Raw genomic sequence first — 23472 nt, 5'->3', positions numbered from 1 at the left:
ATGATCGTGTTGTATGTGCTTGTGTAATAACATAAGAAGAGCATGTCTTCCTTACAGAATCAATCGATGCATCATGAAATGCACACACAGCAGAATACTTACAAAAAGTAGCAGTAAAAGCTATAACAAACTGGAAAAAAAATAATCAAATGTCTAGTACACAGCTTGGTCACAGACAATGCTGCAAATGTATCCAAGATGAGAAGAAATTATTTAGAAGAGAGTCCCAAGCTAACAACATACGGTTACGCTGCTCATTTGATGCACCTCCCAGCCAAAGACTTCAGTGTTCCAGAAATAAAGGCCAATGTTGTTGAAATTGCAAAATGCTTCTGTAACAACCACTTTGCAGCAGCTGCTCTGAAAAAAAAGTGGGAGGAACCAAGCTAACTCTCCCACAAGACATGTGATGAAACACAGTAGTGGACGGTTTTGAGCACTATACCAAGAACTGGCCTAATATGACGACAGTGCGTGAACAAAATTGTGAAAAAATAGATGGCACTGTCACAGCCAAAGTTCTAAACATTGGGCTCAAGAGAAATGTTGAATACATGCTGAGTACCCTGAAGCCTATTTCTGTAGCCTTGACCAAAATGCAGGGAAATAGCTGTTTTATTGCTGACGCTGTTTAAATTTGGAAGGAACTGAGTGAGATCTTAAAAAGAGAAATATGCAGTGACAGAGTTAAATTACAAACATTAAAAAAATGAATGGGACAAGCACTATCTCCAGCTTTCAGAGTAGCAGCTATGTTACTCTGTATCCGCAAAAAGAACAGGAATACTTGTGGCACCTTAGAGACTGCCAAATTTATTTGAGCATAAGCTTTCATGGGCTACAGCCCACTTCACTAGATGCATAGAATGGAACATATAGTGAGGAGTGATACAGGAGGGCCAGGGAGCAGTGGAAGAGTGGTAGAGAAGTACAAAAGCCCTAGGCTAATTAAGGCATGGTTCCCTGTAGACTAGGGAGGGTTGCTACAGGTTAATTGGAGCACCTGTAGTCAATTAAGGCCCTGTTAGTAACTTAATAAAACCCCCTGCTTCAGGCAGTCAGGGGAGAAGGAGGAAGGAGAGAGGATTGGAGGTGTGCTGTAAGACTTGGAAGATCAGAAAACTGGAGTAAGAGAGACCCTGCCCCAGCAGGGGAGGGAGACTCCCTCCCCCAGTATTTAAGGGCCAAAAGGTACCCCACCCAAGGGGGAAGAGGGTAAGAACCTGCAGGGGTTGAGAGGCGATAGGGCTCAGAGTAAGGAGCAACCCCAGACCTGTCCCCTGCTTTGCTCCTTTACCACCTTCCCAGGCCACTAGTGGGGCCCTCGGTGCCCCAAGAGCAGGGGGCAAGGGGTGGCATCTTAGCTCTCCGCCAAGAAAAGTGCAGGACCCACCATACTACATTGTCCATCTTGTCACAGGAGCTATATATACACATACAGAGAACATGAAAAGGTGGAAGTTGTCCTACCAACTCTAACAGGCTAATTAATTAAGAGGGGGAAAAAACTTTTGTAGAGAAGTTCATTTTCTTACAAATATTCTCAATACTCGGTACCAGGGTCAAACCTTAACTGCTGAAGAAGAGGAGTTGGCTATGACATGGACATCCAGCAATCATCCCTCCATAATGCCAACTATAATAAACTTCTGAGCTAAAGGTGAACCATTCAAGAAATACATGTTTGCTGATGTTTAAAAGAAAGTCACACCAGTAAACTGGTGGAAATGACTTAAGTACTTGGATTCAGAGACTCTTGAAGTGATAATCTCACTTTTAACAGCAGCAGCTTCTTCTGCTGGTGGAGAAAAAATAATTTTCTTCCTTTGGACTAATTCATTCCAAATTGAGAAATCCTATGGGACAGGAAAGCTTGTTTTTCTTTTTCAAATTATGAACAAACAGGAAAATGAAGGTGAAGATGACTGAGTTAGCTGTAGAAGCCAATATTTTAAGTTTCTCATGTTGACCTGGCTGTCCTAGTTAAATGATTTTTTTTTAAAAAACAAAAAAAATCAAATCAACTATCTTAGTTAAAAACAATTAACAAAAAACCCCTCATTTTAAAAAACTTGAATGTTTACTAAATTCAAAAATTCATATGCCTGTTTTGTTAAAATTGTATGTTTGCTGTTGAAGAAAAAAATCCAGAATACATAACGTTGTTTTAGTTAAATAAAACAATTTACATGTCTGTCTGGTGACGTTGTCCTCCTAATAAAGCATGGCAAGAAAAGCCTCCAAATATTAACGATTAGTCTGTTGAATTGGAGATATTTATGAAGTCACTGGGAGGTGAACTATCTGCTTCAATTACCTTTAGCAAACGAAATAACCATTCATTCATTTTCTGATATAGCTGTAAAACTAATCTGAAAAGTTTTCAAAATAAATCCCTTAAAAAAAAATGTACCGTGTACCTTCTAAAAATGAAACCTACATCTCCAAGTTGTGAAGAATATGTATTAAGGTTATAACAACCAGCAAGAATACACTTATGTAGAAATCCATGATTAAATCAAGTCTTCCTGACTAGTGATTTAAATCAAATCCACTCTGGGAAATAGTAAAAGGAGAAATCAAATTTTCAGTTAAGAAACTGACACAGCATCAGTCAACTGAGACTCAGTACTGCATGGCCCTGCTTACAGTAACAAGTGTAAGCAATTCTTCTGAGGCAGGTTTTATACATTTTAGCCCTGTATTAAACAAAAACATGTGCCCCAAGAAGTTATTAAAAACAAATATAGGATAGGCCAATTTAATGCAAAATTAAGTATTAGAACCAATCACCATAGGATAGCAGTCAGTATAGTATCTTGGATGCTGCTTCAAAGAATCTGGCCATCTGAGGATAAGACCAGTTCTGACTATTGAGATCAGGAAGTCTATGAATGTCAATCGCATCCAGAGACAGCTAAATCCCAGATGTCTGTGGAAGTCTGCTGGCTGATTTCTCAACACTGTATGGATATGGATATGGATATGGATAACAGTTGGACACCAACAGATAAAAGAAGGTTTAGCTATTTAGTGATTATGATTTTTGATTACATGCAAATGTTAAACCACTGACACTCAGAAATCAGTGTTTCAGGAGCTAAATTAGCCATCAACATTACCCAAGAGAGACACAGTAGTGTGAATTAACGGTTTCATTTTCTATAATACTATACAACTTATTTTCTGTGAGAATAATATAACTAATAACTTAATGCAAGTTGATAATGTACAACATAGTAAAAGCATCGTGATTGGTTAATAATTAAAGTCACAGTGTTTTAATATCATGTGCTACAAAGAGCCACAGGCAACACATTAAAAAGCCACTTGCGGCTCACAAGCCTCAGTCTGAGTATCACTGTGTTAAACCAAGTGTCAGAAAGGGCTCATTCCAGCCTTGCCCCCCTTAAAATATCAGCAAGCCCCTGCTATTTTAAGTGGGAAAAACTGTTGTAGCATTTTCCAGGGATCATCTATTAGAAGTCTGCCGGCACCCATCTGACAATTCCCTGTGATGGCAGGAGACCAACACTGGTGGACACCAGTCCTTCCTTCCCCCACAACCCAAGAACTTTTGACAATCCTCATTTCCCATTATGCAGTCTGACTCCAGGCACCAATACATTTTATAAAAAAAAAAACCACACCTAGCAACTCTCACTACTTCGTCTATGATGATGCAGTTAGGATCTCTCTTGCCTCTGGAGTAGCAAAACCCTTTAAATGCAGTTTTAACAGCTTCCCTTTTTATCAGGAGCAGTCATAGTCATAACTAAAAAGACAACTGACTCAATGTGTTCGCACACGCACAAATGCTATGAGGACCTTTGCTCCAAGAACAAGGTGGCAATAGCTATCGTGTAGAGCTTACCACCAGTTTTACAGCTTCTCCATCACTATCACACTGTACTGCCCATGAGTAATTTAGCCTGACTGAAAACTTATTTTATTTAATTGTATTAATTTTATTAATTGTATTCATTAATTTTATTGCAATACTTACCATATTTGTAGCTTAATTTTCTTTCCATCTAGTTCTATTGTTCTGATTTTAAAATCGATTCCTGGCAAAGAGAAAAACATATTAAGTTTAATGACAAAAGGAAATAAATATTCAATTTGTTATTGATTGCTCTGAAATAAAGTACGGGTCATGGTAGGCAAGCAGTAAAGAGTCTGAAGCTGTTGCTCTTAAAATTACTATGCTGAATTTGTACAGAAAACCAGACACTGAAGTTAGTGGATATGCTAGTTTACACCAGTTCAAGATCTCACCCCAAAATCCTTCTACTTATTTATACTGTAGGACCAAAGCTTTCAGAAGTAGCCACTAATTTTGGGTGCCCAATTAGAAAGGCCCACTGTCAGAAGTTTTAACTACCCTGAAGTTTAACCAGAGACCATGGGAGTCCTGGGTGCTCAACACCGCTGAAAAATTAGGCCTTACAGTACCTCAAACTGGCCTTCTAACATTAGTGGCTACTTTAGAATGAAATAAGCCCAAACTTTCAAATCAGAAGCTGCAATAGAGGGGAAAGGCACTTCATAGCCAAACAAAGGAAAAAAAGTGTTACTTTTATCTGCAGACCAGATATATAGGCTGGTCTATAAATGAGGCCTATTGCAATAGATCATGGATATTTATATATTATATACATTTCATGGATCACACACACACACAGTATATAAAAGCACTCAACGCTCACTTTTCAAAATTTTACCCTATGTCTTGTTTTCTAACTTAAGTCATAACCTCACAAATGTAGTAAGGAAATGTTACATGTTAGTTCTGTAGTTACAAAAATAAAATAAGTTGCATTCACTGAGTAAAACTGGCAGTAACTCCAATATAACTTATGGGCAGAATTTTCAAGATCACCTATTAGAGTTTGAGAATGTAATTATGAAAACAGATCTAGACATTAAGACCATGATTTCCAAACTGATTAGTGATTTGGGCATCTTGGTTTTTGGATGTCCAACTTGATAACTTAAGATAGCTTGATTTTTCTGATAGCACCAAGCACCCATCATTTGTAAGTCAGAATTCTTTTAAGTCTGCTACAGTCCCTAGATTACCAATACATTTTGAAAATCATGGCCCCATTTCTTTTCCTAAATAAATTACCAACATTTAATCATGGTCTATGATCCACATGGATTTTCCTCTAACATACATTTGACAATAGTCATTTAATGGACAACTACATTTAGTGAAGAAAATTCTGTTTCTAGCATCAAGGGCTTATATACAGCTAAGAACAGGAAGTGACAGGATTTTTTATATTGCAATTGAGTTTAAAGAGGACACATCAGTATACAAATGCATGAATCATTTGAACTTTGACTTACACACTCAGGAGGTGGAAACATTTTGATTTAATGAAGATGCCATCAAATTTCAGCTGTCCAATATCAGGTGCAATGAAGTGAGGATATGAAATTTAAAGCAACACTAGTTTGTAAGAATGTATGTTGTCACTACAAACACCACATTAATATTTTGATACTGTATGAACTTTTACTGATAACAGTGTTTTAACTTAATGTAATGACTAGTTATAGTCAACTCCAGATTTTTTTTTTAAGTTATTCATGATTCATTAACAAGTTTCAAAGTTAGTGAAGTTCATGAACTTCACTTTTATGTCAATTTAATGGGGCACTCCTGTTACTGATTTTCATGTCCTTATAAGTTACACCCAAGACTACTATAACTGAAATTAGAAAAGATATATATTTTCACTTAACATTTGATAGCACTGTGTCCCCTGCACCCTGTTAAGTTTTGATAATCAGAGTCTCTTGTTTATTGGAGAGGTGTGTTTACAGCAACAGGAGAGGAAAAAAACCCCACCATGTTAAAAATATGAATGGATTTTAAAAAAAAATTCAAAACGTTTCTACATTTGGAAACATTCTGAATGCCATTGCAAAGCCCTTCACAGATGCTGGAATTTAAATTTAAATGTTTTAGTAAAACTGAACACACAAATGCAATATCCACTTCTCTTCTAAAAAAAGAATATTATGGACTATAGCAATTTAAGTCAGAGGGTTTTAAGAGTTCCTTATTCATCATCTCTAGGCCTGAAGTTTTAATGCTAATTATAACAATGGTCATGCAAAGAAAAAAAAAAAGGTTCTGAAACTAGTGTGGTTTAAAATCATTAGTTCACAATGCACAAGAAACAAACCACCACACCAACAAGAACTGAGTTTAAGATGTTTCAAATAAAGCCCCAGAAGGGGCAGGTTTCCTGAGGAATGGCATATGTTACACGTGCAAACCAAGCACACTGTGTGCCCTACTCCACTCTGGTGAACACTGGATATTCTCTTATGGTTAGTATTTTCCCCAGGTACTACGAAAAGCTTTATACAACCATAATCTGACCTACTCTAAAACTCAGGATTTCTTGGCACAGAACAGCTCTACAGAATCCAAAAAAAAGACCATGTTAAATGTATCTGCACGAAAGTGAAAAATGTTAATCTAAAAAACAAGGAACAACAGGTAGTGAGAAAAACCATGAGCCTCACAATTAAAATGAAAACTGAAAAAAAAAAATCAAATAAGTGACTGCAGCATTCTGAGAGGCTAAAGTGAACTAGACACTGACATTTCCTTTGTTCTTCACTACAGTAACAGGAAGTGGTGAGCTGCACCCATTTAGTGTCGATCTAGTGACATGTGCTACCACTTCCTGCTGTATACACTGCATAGCTAAGCATGTGCAGCACTTTGGTTACTGAAGTCAGGTGATGGCGTAACATAGCTGAGGCTCTAACAATATTTCATAGCTGACATACCAACACTTAAAAAAAAAACATTTTCATTTCAGTAACAGCAGATTTACAGACACACACACTTCCATCCACTGGTAATAAAACAACCTCTTTGGACGATTCCCTACACTTTTTTAAACTGTAACCAGAGATAAACAAAGCAATGCTGCAACTGAAAGGGGACACATAACAGCTTCAGCTCTAAAATACAATATGTAATGTTACACAACCTTGAAGAAAAACATGTTTGGCTATACACATGCCACTGCTCTGCTGGGTGATCTTGGACAAGTCTTCACCTCCAGGCCTGTTATTCTCCTTCTGTCAAATAGGGTTAATGATCTTTGGAAAGTGCTTTGAGATTGGCAGATGAACTCCATCAGAGCTAGGCATATCAACTTTTCCTGTAGAACAGGGTATTTATTGCAGGAATAATAAGCTCCCTACCACACAGGCCAGCCAAAACTTAACTAGAAGAAAATCCAACACCTCTGGACAAGCCTTTCAGATTTGGAGCAGAGAAGAGTGAGGATTGATATTACTTTGGGATTCCATGCCATCATATTTATCCCAAGTAAGGGATTAGAAGAGTAGATATCTTGATCCACTGAGCCCAAGTTCAGCTAGAGGTTTCAGGCAATGTGGTAACATCCCTTTCCTTCCTTTGGGGGAATTATACAAGATTTGGGGGCCTGGTTGACTTTGATAGCATCAAGCTGAATCACAGATATATTTCCACTCTGCATCTTTCAAACACAATGATGTGGATGGAATTGAGCTAGGCACATTGGAGAGACCATGACTATGAGAGCCTTGCTGATACGGTGGACGTGGGGCTTAGGGAGCCCTGTAGAAGGTCTTGGCCTCTAGTAGATACCACAAGATCTACAGGTTCTCCTTAGGTTTTGGAACATGAATAAGTTGGGATGGGCACATGACCTGTGTGGCAAGCCATATTAGGAGGATGTAGATACAAGTCTAAAACTATCAAAACCTCAGACATCTTAGCCAAAAACAAAAAAAAAAAAGTAATCAAATCAGTTACTCTAGGGCACTTTAACCAGCTAAGTATTTCAATTGATAGTATACAATTGATTGCATATTGGAAATCAGCATACAACTTCTCACCAATGCTGGTATAATACTTGAGCACCTTTTTAGCTATAATAACAAACTTTTCTGCTAACTGTTTGGGTAAAAACCAAACAACTCCACTGTTTCAATTATTAATTGAGAAAGCTTTCCTCAAGTTGAGGTCTTTCAAGGAAGATCTATCAATCAAAAACACAGGGAAAGGGAAACTAATATTTCTAAAGTTAAACCCCCCAACTGTCATACTGAAGAAGCCTTTCAGGCCCTCTTACTCCATCAAAGTGAAACAAGGGGGTACAATACTTTTTCCTTTGCAGTTTATCTTTAAAGAAGTTGTGTAACGCTTTCAACGGGGGTAAGGCAGTGAAACAAAAACAGCCAGCCTCAATCCAACTCTTTCTATTCAATAAGTTAATTGGAGTGGAGAAGGCTTTGTATTAATTTGTCATTACTATTACATGAAAGATAACTCTGAAGTGCTAGTCAAATCCCATGATTGGGAGAATGTAACCCCTCAAAATGACAAAGGCCGAACTCTTGTTTCCACTTGATACTGCAGACACACTCCAAGTACAGTAGACCAGGTCTACACTATAAACTTACTAGTATAGTAATGTCATTTGGGATATGATTTTTATAGCAACTAAAGCCCTAATGAAGGTGCAGTTATTACCCCAGCATAAAAGTGCTTGTGCCAGTATAGCTTATTTCACTCAGGGAATCAGTTTAAGCTGCAGCTACACTAGCAAGGTTTGCTAGTACAGACAGCAAACCTTTTCTAGGTTAGCACCTGCCTTAGATCTGCATGCAGCAAGAGGAACTGCAGGAGCCCAGTCCTCAAATAATCAAAAAGAAAAAATCAGAAGAAGTTCACACACCCCCTCCAGAAAAGTCACAGGGAGCAACATGCAACATTTGAGGTTTTACATTTTTGTGGATCAAAGCTAACGATCTAGTAGCTCATGCTAATATTTCATATAGTTCACCATTAGCATCACAGCAGCTGGAGCATATCCTGTGAAAACGCCACATCAGTTTTCAGTCTGCTCTTTACTCAAGCTGATTTAATCCTTAGTTTCCTATTTCAACAAATCTACAGAGTATTCACATTTAGTAATCACGCATTTACTATTTGGTGCAGTCTTTATAGGAAGTCAGTTTTGTCAGGAAATGGAACCTTCAATGATGCAGGGAAACTGCACCCATCTGTCATGGTGTATGCTGACCTACACGCTACATAGTGTAAACAGTCACAATGCTTCCCATTTCGAGCAGTGGGATACATGCCCAAGAAACTCCTAGCACCTAATGTATTAGATATTTAAAGAGCCAATACTTACTTCTTGGCAAGTTGGTGTAGCAGAAACAAGCGTCCATGTAACTGCCAACCATCTGCATGGAAGCAGTGAGGAACCAGTTTTTGATTTACTGATTAAATATTCAAGGCTCAACTACTGCACAGTGCTTGCTCAGAATCCTAGTATATAGCAAAATTGTAAATGGCGGAATATGACAGCTATTTAGAGCGATAACTATTTCCAAGCTGCCTGGTCAGAAAGGACTATGAAAGCATCCTTCATTTAAGAGAAATAAAAGCCTTCGACAGTGACAACCAATAGCATATCTGAACTACAGCATATGTGAGGATGGCATTTTATTTGTTTTTGGGTGAGGACCTCAACTGCATAAACACACACAGCCACTGTAGTGGAAAGGGAAGGGTAGTTAGGTTAAATATCTATCAAGTCCTGTTATTAACTGTTTGCCATGAACTGCTAGTGCCTCTGGGTACAGCTTTTACGGGATGCTCCTGTGAACTCCAGCTGCAGCAACAGCAGTTCCAGTCAAGTAGCTAGTGTAACTCAATATACTGCTGTTACATAATAGGTGTATCATGGAACATTTAGGATGGCCATCATGGCTAGGCTAGAAACTCAGTTAAGAACTTCCCTTTGGGATTTCCACAGATTAACAATGTGTAGGTTTAGTGCTGAATTAACATCCCATGCACAGCTAATATTAGAAGTTGGTTATGGACTTCATATCATTGCTTCTCCAAGTAAAATCCATTAGATCTTCACGCATGAGATGTACATATAAATGCAACCCCGGCCTTTTAAATAGGCAGTTTGACAATTCTATTAGGATTCTTGTTATACATTCTCAGACCATTCTCTCCTTCTTTTTCTGAAAATGTCAATTGACAGAGACTATAGACCAGAAAAACCAAGAGGACTTTTCAGTGGGAGTTTCCCCAGTATGAAGGGCAGCAATGCTCTACTGCCTATTACCAGAGAATATGGGCCGCAATAAATGGGAAATTACAAGAGGGGATCCGAGTCTCAAAATAGAAAGCTGCCTTCCCCTTTAAGGGATGTGACAGCACTATGATCCAAGTCCACACAGCAGCCTCCAAGTTAACACTGTTTCACCTCTCAGGGGTCTCTGGTCTTTGTATAGCCTTGCCCTCAAGTGTGTGTTTTGTTTTTTTAGGACAGGGTTGAGAAGGCAGAGGAAGACAAGGCTTGCTGTCTCCTGTTAATAAATAGGACAAGCAGTCACTTTTGGGCCACCCAGAGGAACACAACAGGAGGATAAACTGCAGTAACAGCAAACAAGGGATACCTACACCAGCAAGTTTGTAAGACTTACTGAAACAGGAAATCAGAACCATTAACAAGAGGAGAAATATCCACTGTTGTTTGACTGGAAGGCAGCAAGCCTTGAGTGATTTTTTTTTAAAAAGCTGTACAAGCTCCTGAACACACAAGATTTCCTTATCACTGAGTTTGAGACCCCTGATCTAAATTTACCTTAGGGCCAGTGCCAGTCCTCAAATCCTCCCAGAGAGCCAATGTCATTCATGCCACCCAGAACCCGTTCCCTCCAAAAAACCTCCACCCCCCCACCTGCCTAAGGCTCTGAGCCAGAGTTTGGGTGGGGGAGGAGGTCTGGGGTAGAGGATTGGGGTGCAGGCTCTGGGAGGGAGTTTGGGGGCTGGGGGTGTGTGGGGGAAGCGGGTATGTGGAGAGGGAGTGTGGGCTCTGGAAGGGGGTTGGGGGTGCGACCCTTACCTGGGGCTCCAAGGCAGGGCAGGCCAGGTGGCCTCCACGCACTTCTGCCCCCAGGCACCGCCCCGGCAACGTCCCATTGGCCGCAGGGGAGGTCGGGGCGGGGGCAGTACACAGAGGCACAGCCCTGCCCTGTCCCTGGGCTGCACGGAGGGGCTGGCAGCCACTGGAGTGAGCAAGCACATGCCGCTCAGCTCCCCTGCGCTGCCGGGGCTCCTGAGGGGGAGTGCCTGGGGGCAGCAGGTGGAGCCAAGGGAGAGACCTGGCCCCAAAACTGCTGGAGCCCCGCGGACCACATTGAGGAGGCTCACGGGCCACTAGGATTTGAGACTGAGGCCTGGTCTACACTACAGGGAGGGGGGGGGGTGTCGAACTAAGGTACGCGACTTCAGCTAAGCGAATAGCATAGCTGAAGTCGAACTACCTTAGTTCGAATTTCCTACCTGTCCAGACGCCACGGGATCAAACTCCACGGCTCCCCCGTCGACTCCGCCACCGCCGTTCCCGGTGGTGGAGTTCCGGAGTCGACGGGAGCGCGGTCGGAGTTCGAACCATCACGTCTAGATTAGACGCGAAAGTTCGAACTCCGAGAAGTCGAACTCTCCGCGTCGACCCGGCGGGTAAGTATGGACCTACCCTTAGATCCTGACTTGCCAGAGTCCCATCTTATTTGTATAGGGTACAAATGAAGGCTTCAGACAGAATTTGGGCTCTAGTGAGTTGCATTTCCATTCAAAATTGGAAGTTTTCACTTAATTTTAAGTTTAGAGTATTTGCACTTTAAGTCAGCATATTTGTACTGAGGGGAGGGAGATGGCGGGGGGATGACATGGTGCAACTAGCATAGCTGTCTTGTGTTTCTTTGGCTCTTGTAAGCAGCCAGAGTGAAATTTACAAAAAAAAAAGTCTTGGAGCTTTTCAGGAGAGCAAGATTGTTAGCTTGTTGTATGGGCCTGCTCAGAACCAGAGCACAGTATGAGAAAAGGTACATGCACAAACACAGCACCCTGAAGGGTTCTACCCCCAGCTTTTGTATGGCATCAAGTTACAGCTGAAGAACTCTACCACTTGTAGTACAATACTGGCAATGTAAAATTAAACAACTTTTAAGGTAGATCTAAGCTTTGGGCCTACTTTAAGGAGAAGCAAAAAGCTACCCAGCCTAACCTATTTAGGTTTTATTTCTTTATTTAAAAAAGGTCACCCACTACTTTAGCATGTGAACACCATAAATCTACCAATCTAGACCTCTAAGGAAATTAGCTGGGAAGAGGGCTACCAGGGCTGACTCCAGGGGTTTTGCCGCCCCAAGCAGCCAAAAAAAAAGCCGCGATCACGATCTGCAGCAATTCAGCGGGAGGTCCTTCGCTTCGAGTGGGAGTGAGGGACCCTCTGCCGAATTGCCACCAAATACCTGAAAGTGCCACCCCGCTCTGGAGTTGCCGCCCCAAGCACCTGCTTGATAAGCTGGTGCCTGGAGCTGGCCCTGGGGCTCCTGAGGGTCTATCAACCTACTACAGTGGCAGTGATAGAAACGAGGTTGTGGATTTTGTTTAAGTCAGCTGTTCAAAGATAATCAAGTATGTTCTCTTCCCACTCTTCACTTTTAAGATCACAATAGACTGGAGACAGAATACTGTTGTAGAATTCTTGATGAAAAAATACTTCGAGGACATATGCTCATTACAGGTTCTGCCTTTTCGTGACAGCAAGCAATTGTTAGATGTGCACATAAATCAGTGCTATTCAGCAGTAATACTAATGATACTTTGACTTTCAGAAGAATCTAAACTATGTTCACAATACAATTAATATTTTTTGCTGATTCTTAAGTGGGCAGGTTTGAATTCTGCAAGATTATAGCACACTCCAACATATTACTAAAGCATGAATCTCAGAACAAACTGCTGCCAGTGACATTTGCTTTTAATTATACTTTGAAGAGTTGCAAGTAAGCAACGCTAAACCCTAAGCAGATTCTAATTTACATGCCTTGCTCAGTGCAGGAGTACTAATCATGTGCAGATGTATCTGCATGATTACACACACGAGTCTTTTGGGAGACAGTTGAAAAGTTCTAATACCTTCCAATCAGATTCCAAGCACCAGACAGCCAGTTGTGTTGCTCTCTGGACAACAAGATATTCAAGAATGCATTACTTGCTACATGCACTCCTCACACCATTTCTAAAGAGCTGAGGATGTCTGCTTCATTTCCTTAGAGGGAAATCTGTAAGGAAAGAGTACATGCCTGCTCCAATTTAGACTCTCTGAAGCAGATATATATTACCCTAGTTTTGATACATTCTTAGAAGCATCAACTAAGTTGTATTAAAAGGAAAGTTTTAGGGAACATCTTACTCTGCCTCATTATCGGACACAAGATATACTGGGCCTATAAAATAAAATAAAAAAAGTCTCCTCACAAAAATTGCATTTATATTAGATCCTAACAGGGCTTTGAGTAATGAAATGGCATGTAAGAAAGTTACAGCATGGGAGGCATGGTCAGCGTATAACAGTGAGGGTGGAGTGCACTTGCAACATCTTAGCGTCATACAGTGCTGAATGCAGAAGAACAAAGTCTAATCATTTTGAACTTTAACATTTGGGTTTACTCCCAAACATCTGCAAGACATTTGAGACACAAATGCAACCAGTTATTCAGCCTTTTGAAAGTTAGGGACCCATGTTTTTGGTGGTTTTTTCCCTTGTATTTTGTTTTAAAAGAATAGTTGTTACTTCTATACTCTGGAGGACTCCGTAAAATGCTCTTTAAAATGACAATCAGCACTAGTCAGCCAAGAGCAACTTTAGGCACTCCCTCCCCTTCATCTCACTTCGAGCTTGGCAGCAAGAAAATCAGAACAAACTCTGGGTTCCCACATGATGGTGGATGGAGCAGCTACCACCTAGCCAACTCAAGAGAGGCCTGATGAAGCAGATATTTCAAGAGCTCTGATCATGGCCATGGTTCAGTGCCTTGAACCCCTCAGTGGACTAGTTTTTCCATGAGGGCAGCCTACCTCCCATTCAGCCACATTTATCTCACCTTGCAAGATACTATAAAACCTTCCACTTCATGGAGTGAAAGGTTAAAGGTGGAGTAGGGGGAAGACATAAAAAATATAGTTAAGGCCAATTCAGATAAGATGACAAAGAATGCAAGTATGTGTATGTAGAATATGAAAAGATTTCCTACTCTGAAGCACTTGAGACTCATTAACCAGATCAGACCAATGCTTACAATGGAGTAAAGCTAGCCGTAGCTTCCTCTAGCACCTGTCTCCTTGGCTAAGAGAAGCTATCCTACTATGGTTTGAAAAAGGAAAGAATCTATCTTCAGTGAAGGGAAGTGACATACTTTCTGTGTTAAGTCTATAACCATCAGCACAGAACTAGGATTTTCCCCTAAGGTATACTTGGAAACTGTTAAGTCTTTTACATGTCAGTGACCTACAGCATAAACTGGTCAGAATACCATGATCTCAAATCTAGTGTTCAGTGGACTGTCTCAGGGCTCAGCTTCTTATTTACATCAGTGATCCTGTCAGGACCACTACCAAAAGGAAGGCATGTACCAAGTGTTCTACTATGAGGAACAGGAGAGGCCCATCCAGAAGCAAGTTCAGTTTCCAAGCAAGGAGCATAGCCAGGGAAACCTCTCCAAAAAGGTCTTTTGGCAGAAAGCAGAGCTCACACACCATACCTTGGAGTGACCTTTGCACTAAATAATTTGAGACACTGAAAGCAAGCTGAGTCCAGCTTTCAAATTGCAAGCCACAATATCAGTAGGAACTTTCATTTGGTTGTAACTTTGCTCGACATGAGTCAAAGTTCACTGTCCCCCTTCAGCAACACTTTTTAAAACATGTTTTAGGGTAAGGGTGGTTTAACAAACATGTACAGAATAGAAGTTTCATATGAAAAACAGGATTTCTGGCCTCTCAACAACTCCCCATAGTGTTTGCAACTGAGGTACCGCAACATTATGCTAGTGCATTATAAAAGGAAAAGCAGCTAATCTGTTTTCGCTGTCTATTTTCATGAGCAAAACAGAGTAATCAAACAGCAACTGGAGAAGTCATCTCAGCCTGAAATTTTTATGTTGTAATAATTTACGAAAGCATTAGCAACAAATAAGTGATTGCTTGTTTTGGGTGTATTGTTTTTAGCTCAATACCCTTTAAGATGGCATCACTAACTTAATCATTAAGAGAAGTAGTCCCTACAAAATGCGACATGCAATTTTCATAAGACATTCCAAAGTCAACCAGCTTGCTTCAAACAGTTAATGTATTGTTCAAATATAATCATGCATGCAAGTGACTTCTCAATAAAATGTATGAAGATTCCACTCTGAGAAAAGCCCATTGCGTAAGCAGGATGGCATGCAGCACATGAAATTTTAGGTCTTGAACACAGGACACTGGCCTTGAAGTTTAATTCTGTAGAAAATTACTGCTGCGTCAGAGAAACTTTAAAGCTTTCTGAATCAAGGATTTAACCACATCCTTTAGTGGGCATGACAAGAACTGGCCTCTTGCATCAGAATGGCATATATTGGACCCCAAGTCACCAGTTAATTTGACTCCCCCCTCTAGCCAGCTGAAGTCAGGATCACTGCAGAGATACCAGCCTTTGCTTTACATTTTTTAGGCAAGTACTCAAGTAGAATTGCTCCGAAGCAACTTTTGGTAACAGAACTGCTTGGAAGTCCAGTCCACTTTTCCTATTCCCTCGTCTGCTTCCTCCCTCAGCAGTAGTGACATTTGAAAAGCACAGGCTAAAAGTCATTTTGATAAGCTGTTTTCTTTGCCTATGGTTTCAGTGGTAGTCATGTTAGTCTGTATCAGCAAAAAAACAAAAACAAAACCAGGAGTCCTTGTTAATTGATTTCTCTCATTAGACTGATTTAACACTTGGTAAAGCAACCCACATCCTTTCATGTATTTATACCTGCTCCTGTATCTTTTACTTCATACATCTGATGAAGTGGGTTCTAGCCCATGAAAGCTTATGCCCAAATAAATGTTAGTCTCTAAGGTGCCACAAGGACGCCTCGTTTTCTTTGCCTATGTTACCCACACGGTTTCTGATTATTACAATCAGAAATTAATTCTTCAACATTTATATTTTTTACTCAGTTGGGAGGATGAAGACAGCATAATGTTTCAGTTTTATCTAGTTAATTTCACTTCTGGATCTCATAGTCTCCTACCAAGCTGCAGAGTTTGCAACCTCTGCAGGGGAATGTTTAGAGACTATTTCCATGGGAACTTTAGTTTCACAGTAACAATCCTGCCTATGTCTGGTTCTGAGCTGTTAGGTTTTTGTTTTAGTTTTAAATAAGTTACTGAAGCAGGTAGATGAGGGCAATATAAAGAGAAGAACCATCCAAACCACCTATAGGCTTAGCTGAGGTTATAAAGTATGTCAAACTGAGGGTATGAAAATATTATTCTATATCCCACATTTATAAAGGTCAAGCTCTTGTCTAAGAAATATACGAAAACATATACAGTCATAAGAAAACATATTGATAGATTCCTGACAAGGACTTTTAATAAGGCTCAAATAAAATTAGGACCTCAGAAGACAAAATGCTATCTGAAAAGAGGCCAAAGGTTCATCACATATTGTAATTAAACTTGTTATATTAAAGTGATCCTGGAACACCACAGGTGGCACAACAAAATGGTTAAACTGGTTAGACAGCCCCCCCAACCTGAAGCAAATACTCATCAGCAACTATACACCACACAACAAAAACACTAACCCAGGAAACAATCCCTGCAACCAACCCTCTGCCAACTCTGTCTGCATATCTATTCAAGGGACACCATCATAGGCCCTAACTACATCAGCCACACCATCAAAGGCTCGTTTACTTGCACATCTACCAATGGGATATATGCCATCATGTGCCAGCAATGCCCCTCTGCCATGTACACTGGCCAAACCAGACAGTCTCTACACCAGGAGTCAGCAATCTTTCAGAAGTGCTGTGCCAAGTCTTCATTTATTCACTCTAATTTAAGGTTTCACGTACCAGTAATACATTTTAACATTTTTAGACTGTCTCTTTCTATAAGTCTATAATATATAACTAAACTATTGTTGTATGTAAAGTAAATAAGGTTTTTTAAATGTTTAAGAAGCTTCATTTAAAATTAAATTAAAATGCAGAGCCCCCCGGACTGGTGGCCAGGACCCTGGCAATGAGAGTGCCATTGAAAAAAAATCAGCTCGCGTGCCGCAGGTTGCCTACCCCTGCTCTACACAAAAGAATAAATGGACACAAATCAGACATCAGGAATTATAACATTAAAAAACCAGTAGGAGAACACTTCAATCTCTCTGGACACTCAACAACACACTTAAAAGTGGCAAGTCTTCAACAAAAGAAGTTCAAAAACAGACTCCAACGAGAAACTGCAGAACTGGAATTAATTTGCAGACTGGACACCATCAAATTAGGCCTGAATAAAGACTGGGAGTGGATGGGTCACTACAAAAACAAATTTCCCTTTGCTGATACTCACACCTTCTTGTCAACTGTTTGAAATGGGATACCTTGATTACACTGGCCTCATTAGCACTACAAAAGTGATTTTTCCTCCCTTGGTATTCACCGCTTGTCAACGGCTGAGAATAAGCCACTTCCACCTCAATTGAATTGGCTCATTAGCACTGATCCCCCACTTGGTAAGGCAACTCCCATCTGATGAAGTGGGTTTTAGCCCACAAAAGCTTATTCCCAAAGGATAAAAAAGACATCCACAACTTGGAGCCAGCTAATATGTGAACTATCAGAGGGGTAGCCATGTTAGTCTGGATCCGTAAAAGCAGCAAAGGAGTCCTGTGGCACCTTACAGACTAACAGGCGTATTGGAGCATAAGCTTTTGTGGGTGAATACCCACTTCGTCAGATGCATGTAGTGGAAATTTCCAGAGGCAGGTATATATATGCAAACAAGAACCAGACTAGCGATAACGAGGTTAGTTCAATCAGGGAGGATGAGGCCGTCTTCTAGCAGTTGAGGTGTGAACACCAAGGGAGGAGAAACTGGTTCTGTAGTTGGATAGCCATTCACAGTCTTTGTTTAATCCTGATCTGATGGTGTCAAATTTGCAGATGAACTGAAGCTCAGCGGTTTCCCTTTGAAGTCTGGTCCTTTGAAGTTTTTTTGCTGCAGGATGGCTACCTTTAAATCTGCTATTGTGTGTCCAGGGAGACTGAAGTGTTCTCCTACAGGTTTTTGTATATTGCCATTCCTAATATCAGATTTGTGTCCATTTATACTAATATGTGAAGATATTCAGAGGAAACCTCATCCCTTTTATGTTTCAGTATCACACTGAACAAGCTATTTCTCTGGTTTATCTTCACAAAATGTGAATTAAAGTCCTACTGATGATCAAAGTTTACCTGACAACTGTAACCCAAAGAAAGCCTGCAAGTCAGGGTGAAAGATACCCATGTCACCAAATCTCTTGAAGTTTAAAGGAATAAGCCTGTTTAAAAATGTATTACAATTAAATACAGTACTTAATTAGCTCCAACAGCCTTTTAAAGGAGTAGCTCCATTTTTCACTGCATCTCCAAGAGCTGAACATGTCACTGGAAACCTTAACTGAGCCCTATGTTCGTCAGAGTGTCCTACTAGGGTATACAGATAAACCATTCATGTAAAAAAGCAAAGCCATACAACCTAGTTGTTGGGAATCACATCAGGATTGACCTTGGAGACTAGGTGAAATCCTGCTTTATTGAAGTCAATGGAAGTTAAATTATGGAGCCAGGGTTTCACCACTTATTTTTTGTAGCCTTCAGCCAATCAGTGTGAGAATTGTACAGCCTTCCAACCCCTTTTGGCAGGAAGATGACGTTTTCTAATCCCTACCACCAATGGAAACATTAGTTCTTGCGAGAGGTTTGTGCAAGGCGTATCTGCTACTTTACCACTCCCTCATGGCCTCCATTTTTGGATACTAACCCCAATGAACATCAAATCCTGCATCTTTACCTCGCTCAGATCTTGCCAAAGCCACAACAGAGTGAAACTGACTTCACTCTTATCAATTACACAGTTTCCAACAGCAATGGATTCCCAATAACACTTGTTAAGAACATAAGAATGGTCATACTGAGTCAGAGCAATAGTCCATCTAGCCTAGTTTCCCATCTTCTGAGAACAGTGGCCAATGCCAGATGCTTCAGAGGGAAAGAGATCCCTCCATCCCCTGTCATTCAGTCCCAGCTTTTAGCAGTCAGAGATTTAGGAACACCCAAAGCATGGGATTGCATCCCTGACCCTCTTGGCTAATAGCCAATCTAATTATTTCTTAACCCAGTAATACTTTTTAGCCTTCACAACATCCTCTGGCAATGAGTTCCACACGTTGACTCTGCATTGTGAGAAGGAGTATTTTCTAATGTTTGTTTTAAGCTTGCCGCCTGCTAATTTCATTGGCTGACCCCTGGTTGCTGTGTTATGTGGATGGGTAAAAAAAAAAAAACCTTCCTTATTCACTTTCTCCACAACATTCATGATTTTATAGACATCTCGTTTCTAAGATTAAAAAGACTGGGACTATTTATCTCTCCCCTCCATACACCTAATCATTTCTGATACCATTCTCTATACTTTTTCCAATTCTGATATACCTTTTTTGAGATGGGATGACCAGAACTGCATGCATAATGCATGTATTATGATATTTTCTATCTATCCTTTCCTAATGGTTCCTAACATTGTTAGCATTTTGCCTGCTGATACACACTGAGCAACTAATACCAGTCATTTTATACTCTGCTGTTTCAACTTGGGAGAAACGAAGGAGTGATCTTTACAACTGTGAGAGGGTTTTTTTGTTATTGTTTTTTAAATTGAGATCTGATTGTATAGAATTTGACAGCTGTTCATGAAAGCTTCCTACAGGCCATTATGCAACAGGGTTATCTGTTAGAAAGGTCTAGGGAAAAATACATACACACACACACACACACACACCCAGGACCACAAAGTCCCTTACTACATCCTCCAAGGACAAGAAAGAACTCCTTCCAATGTGAGGATCTGGGTTTTTTGATTTTGAGTTCAAAGTCAAGAAGCTAAAATGAATGAGGCTCAACTCTATATTCACACACAAGCTTTACTCATGTAACTTCTTAAAAATAATGGCGTTACTCCCAATTTACCCCAAGTGAGAACTCATCTAACACTGAAACATTTTGAAGATAAAAGTTAAGTGACAGTTCATCCGTGGAGGCTTCAACGGGAGATTTTACATGTTTACATAAATGTTAATTTGTACTGCAATCTCAAAGATTAAAATCAAGCAATACCTCACTTTAAACACAGAATGTGTTCTTCACTATGTGAATCATAGTATGAACTTCAGCCAACTTTTAAGAAAGAAAGCCAGGTCAAGACAAATACCACCACTAAAAAGACAGCTTAAAGTGACAAACTGCAGAACTGTTATTTTCAACTGTTATTAAAACAGGAACAAGACTTAAGGAGCCTAGATAATAGTAATCACTTTTTTAATGCTTTACAATACTTTCCTGATAGCATATGCTAACAACCTACAAGTTTCACATTTGTTCCTAAATTCATTAAGTGTTAATCTATTCTTAAACAAAAACTGTTTATTCAGAGCAGGCTACCAACACTACTTCAATCTGCCCCTCTGTTGGTCAAATAATCAGGCAACACATAACCAAGACAGTTCCATCTGCCAGTTAAAAATGGGGATGAAACAGTTAGACATCTGTCATGTTATTTCAGGGTAACACGCAAAGACCAAGCGGCAATATTATTTTTAATACAAACCAAGCAATTTCACTCAAATTGATTTGCTTTTATTGTAGAGCATAGAAAGGGAAAGTAGTGTCATTTTAATAATAAAAAAGGATTGCAACCTAAGATGTCCCCTGTACTGATTAATGTACAATGTGGAATATTCAAAGCTCAAGTGAAATACTCTATGTACCTCAATATGTTTATTCACCTATAATGTACACGGAAGATTGTTTCTCTTGACGAAGAGAAGTCTCCTAAACAACGCAATGTCATCTTTCCTGCTGACTCAGGCCTCACATTTGTCTCTGAAGCGTCATTCCTCTTGCCACATATTTGCCTATTATTGTTTGTTTCTCCCAAGCAAGCCTTCACCTCCTCACACTTTGACCAGTCTTCAAGTCCCACTCCTCAGGACTCCTGCACACATAGCCTACTAATGCAAAAACAGCACCACCTTGTCACCCCCTCCAGACAGTTTCAGTGTCTCCTTCATTTCAAAAACCCTAATTTTAAAGAGAAGCTACAAGTTCTTGCCACCAACTCACGCCTGAATATTATTTCCCTGTTCTTCCATCACTGTCTCTTTCCACCATCTCACCAGCAATGAACTTTCCGTCTATAGCTCCTGGCCATCAAGAATAGCCCAACTGAAATTTTCCTCTTCATTAAAGCTTCAGCACTTCCTCTTTTTGGCCTATGACAATTCACTCTCTCTTTACATAACTCTGCCTCACTAACTTGTACCAGAATATTCAGTCTGGTATAATTTAACAATAAAATGTGTTGAAATAGTTTCTATTAAAGGCTATTACAGGGGCTGAAGTTTCATTCTAGGGAGAAGTGGATAGTTTTGTATACTTTGGATTAAACTAATTTGACAAGCTAAAGTCAGCATACATGTGCTTAATTTTTTCTGGATGGCCCTGTTTTTAAAGCATGAAGCCCAAGAAAAAAGAGTGAGGCAATTGGTTCTAACCATCAGATACCATACACTCTGGATGATTTTTTGCCACATGTTGATGTCTTGGATAAAAAGAGAAAAACTTTATTTTGCAATCAGTAATCACTATTAAACAAGAGAAAGATGACCTACTATTCTTGTGGAAATCCAGTCATACAAAAGAGTGAAAGGAACCCAGAGAAATCTAAAGAATAAGCTTTCTAACTCTAAATAAAATGGATCCCGTTCTGCTGGCCAGCACTACTCAAACAGCAAGCTAGAGAATTGCAGACTATTAGACTGTCATTCAATACTGTGCACAAGTAAATTATGTAACAGGACTGTATGCACTTTAGGGCCCAGACTCTAGAATCAGTAATTGATAGGACCAGCAAACTACATATTCTATATTTTGGATAAATTATCTTTTATCAGCTTTAACAGGAATTTAAGTTTCTATATTGACTTGTTGGGCTGAGCAAACTGGCTCAATTTATTTGACTGAGTTTTACTTCCCTTTTAGTTCTGTATGAAAACAAGAGTTTCCACTCAAGGAAGTAGTAGTGACAAGTCCATGTTAGCAATGAGTTTCCCCTGCAGGAAAAAGTTTTTAAGATGTGAAGAGTGGAGCCCTACTAATGATTAGAGTAACTGAGGAAAAGGGACCTCTTTCTAAGAGGTAGAAAGACAAAAAGGAAGCTAAGTAAAGAGACAGCATAAACACAATTGTAGTCAGGGAGAGAAAAAAAGGGGGGGAGCCAAGAAATATGGGGCACAAGTTGCAAGCATCCAGGCAAACACCTGTATTCAGCATGAGGTATATTCCCCTCCTCCCACCCCATCACCAATGTGGGCAGGAGAAAGAGAGAGAGGAATCCATAAAACCAAGGGTTGGGCACATCAACAGAGCACCTTCAGTCTTGAAAGGCCCATACAAGGACAGCAAGGACACAAGCATATAACTTCAGTGGTGATTCAATTCTACAATTGGTAGAAATGAAATTGACGGATTACCACATTCCCCACCTTCTTCTCAGCTACTTAAAAAAAAAATCGGACCGAATAACTTCCAATGCGGTGGTGACTGAAATTGCTAAGTGACAATGCAAGTCGTGATTAGGAAACAGTAGGAGCAACCAGAGAAATGTCTTGCAACAGCACTAGGAAGATCTAAGCTGCTATGACACAGAGAAGGCAGAATTCCATAGCTAGGAATGGATCTGAGGCTGAAAAGGAAAATTTAAAAAGAGTAACACAATGCAGTCAAAACCAAAAATCCACACACAAAACACCTCACCAAACCCTCTTCTGCCCACCCCTGCACAAATGGGGACTAGCATAAGGCTAATTCATACAGTAAAAAGACAAGATATGTCAGATCTAAAAAATTAAGTCAGCTGCAGCTCAGTACTTGAACAGAGACTAAGTAAGCGTATGTCTACACTCAAAGCAGGAGGGGTGTGTGTGTGTGTGATTCCCAGCTTGCAGGCTTGCACTCAGGGCAGATAGCAGCTACATTCCGATAAGAACTAGCGCAAGTATGCCTCCTTGAGCTGGGACTGACACCCCCAGCTCAAAGTGTAGACATATCCCATTTCTACTAAGGGTGCCACCAAGTAGTATTAGATGGTGCTCCAAATTATGGTAGATTCCATGCACAACATGGATGCTAGGGGACACCATGTTGTTGGAGATACCATCTTCTGGAGGTCATGTGAAGCCAGTATTCTGACAGCCTCAATTCCTGTAGCTACATTTTACCCAA

The 23472-nt window shown here is 40.1% G+C and overlaps 1 protein-coding gene across 1 annotated transcript in view; it reads right to left on the bottom strand.

Annotated features, from left to right (window-relative positions):
- Window positions 1–23472, bottom strand: part of RAB8B (RAB8B, member RAS oncogene family) — a 41388-nt gene that overhangs the window by 13634 nt on the left and 4282 nt on the right. Inside the window, exon 2 of the mRNA XM_039492119.1 lies at window positions 4007–4067. Within this exon, the coding sequence (XP_039348053.1) occupies window positions 4007–4067 (61 nt within the window). The remainder of the gene's footprint in view (window positions 1–4006; window positions 4068–23472) is intronic.

This window comes from Mauremys reevesii, linkage group 10, assembly GCF_016161935.1.
Source record: "Mauremys reevesii isolate NIE-2019 linkage group 10, ASM1616193v1, whole genome shotgun sequence".
Lineage (NCBI taxonomy): Eukaryota > Metazoa > Chordata > Testudines > Geoemydidae > Mauremys > Mauremys reevesii.
The sequence above is the reverse complement of the archived record's forward strand: the minus strand, read 5'-3'. Positions and strand labels throughout refer to the sequence as shown.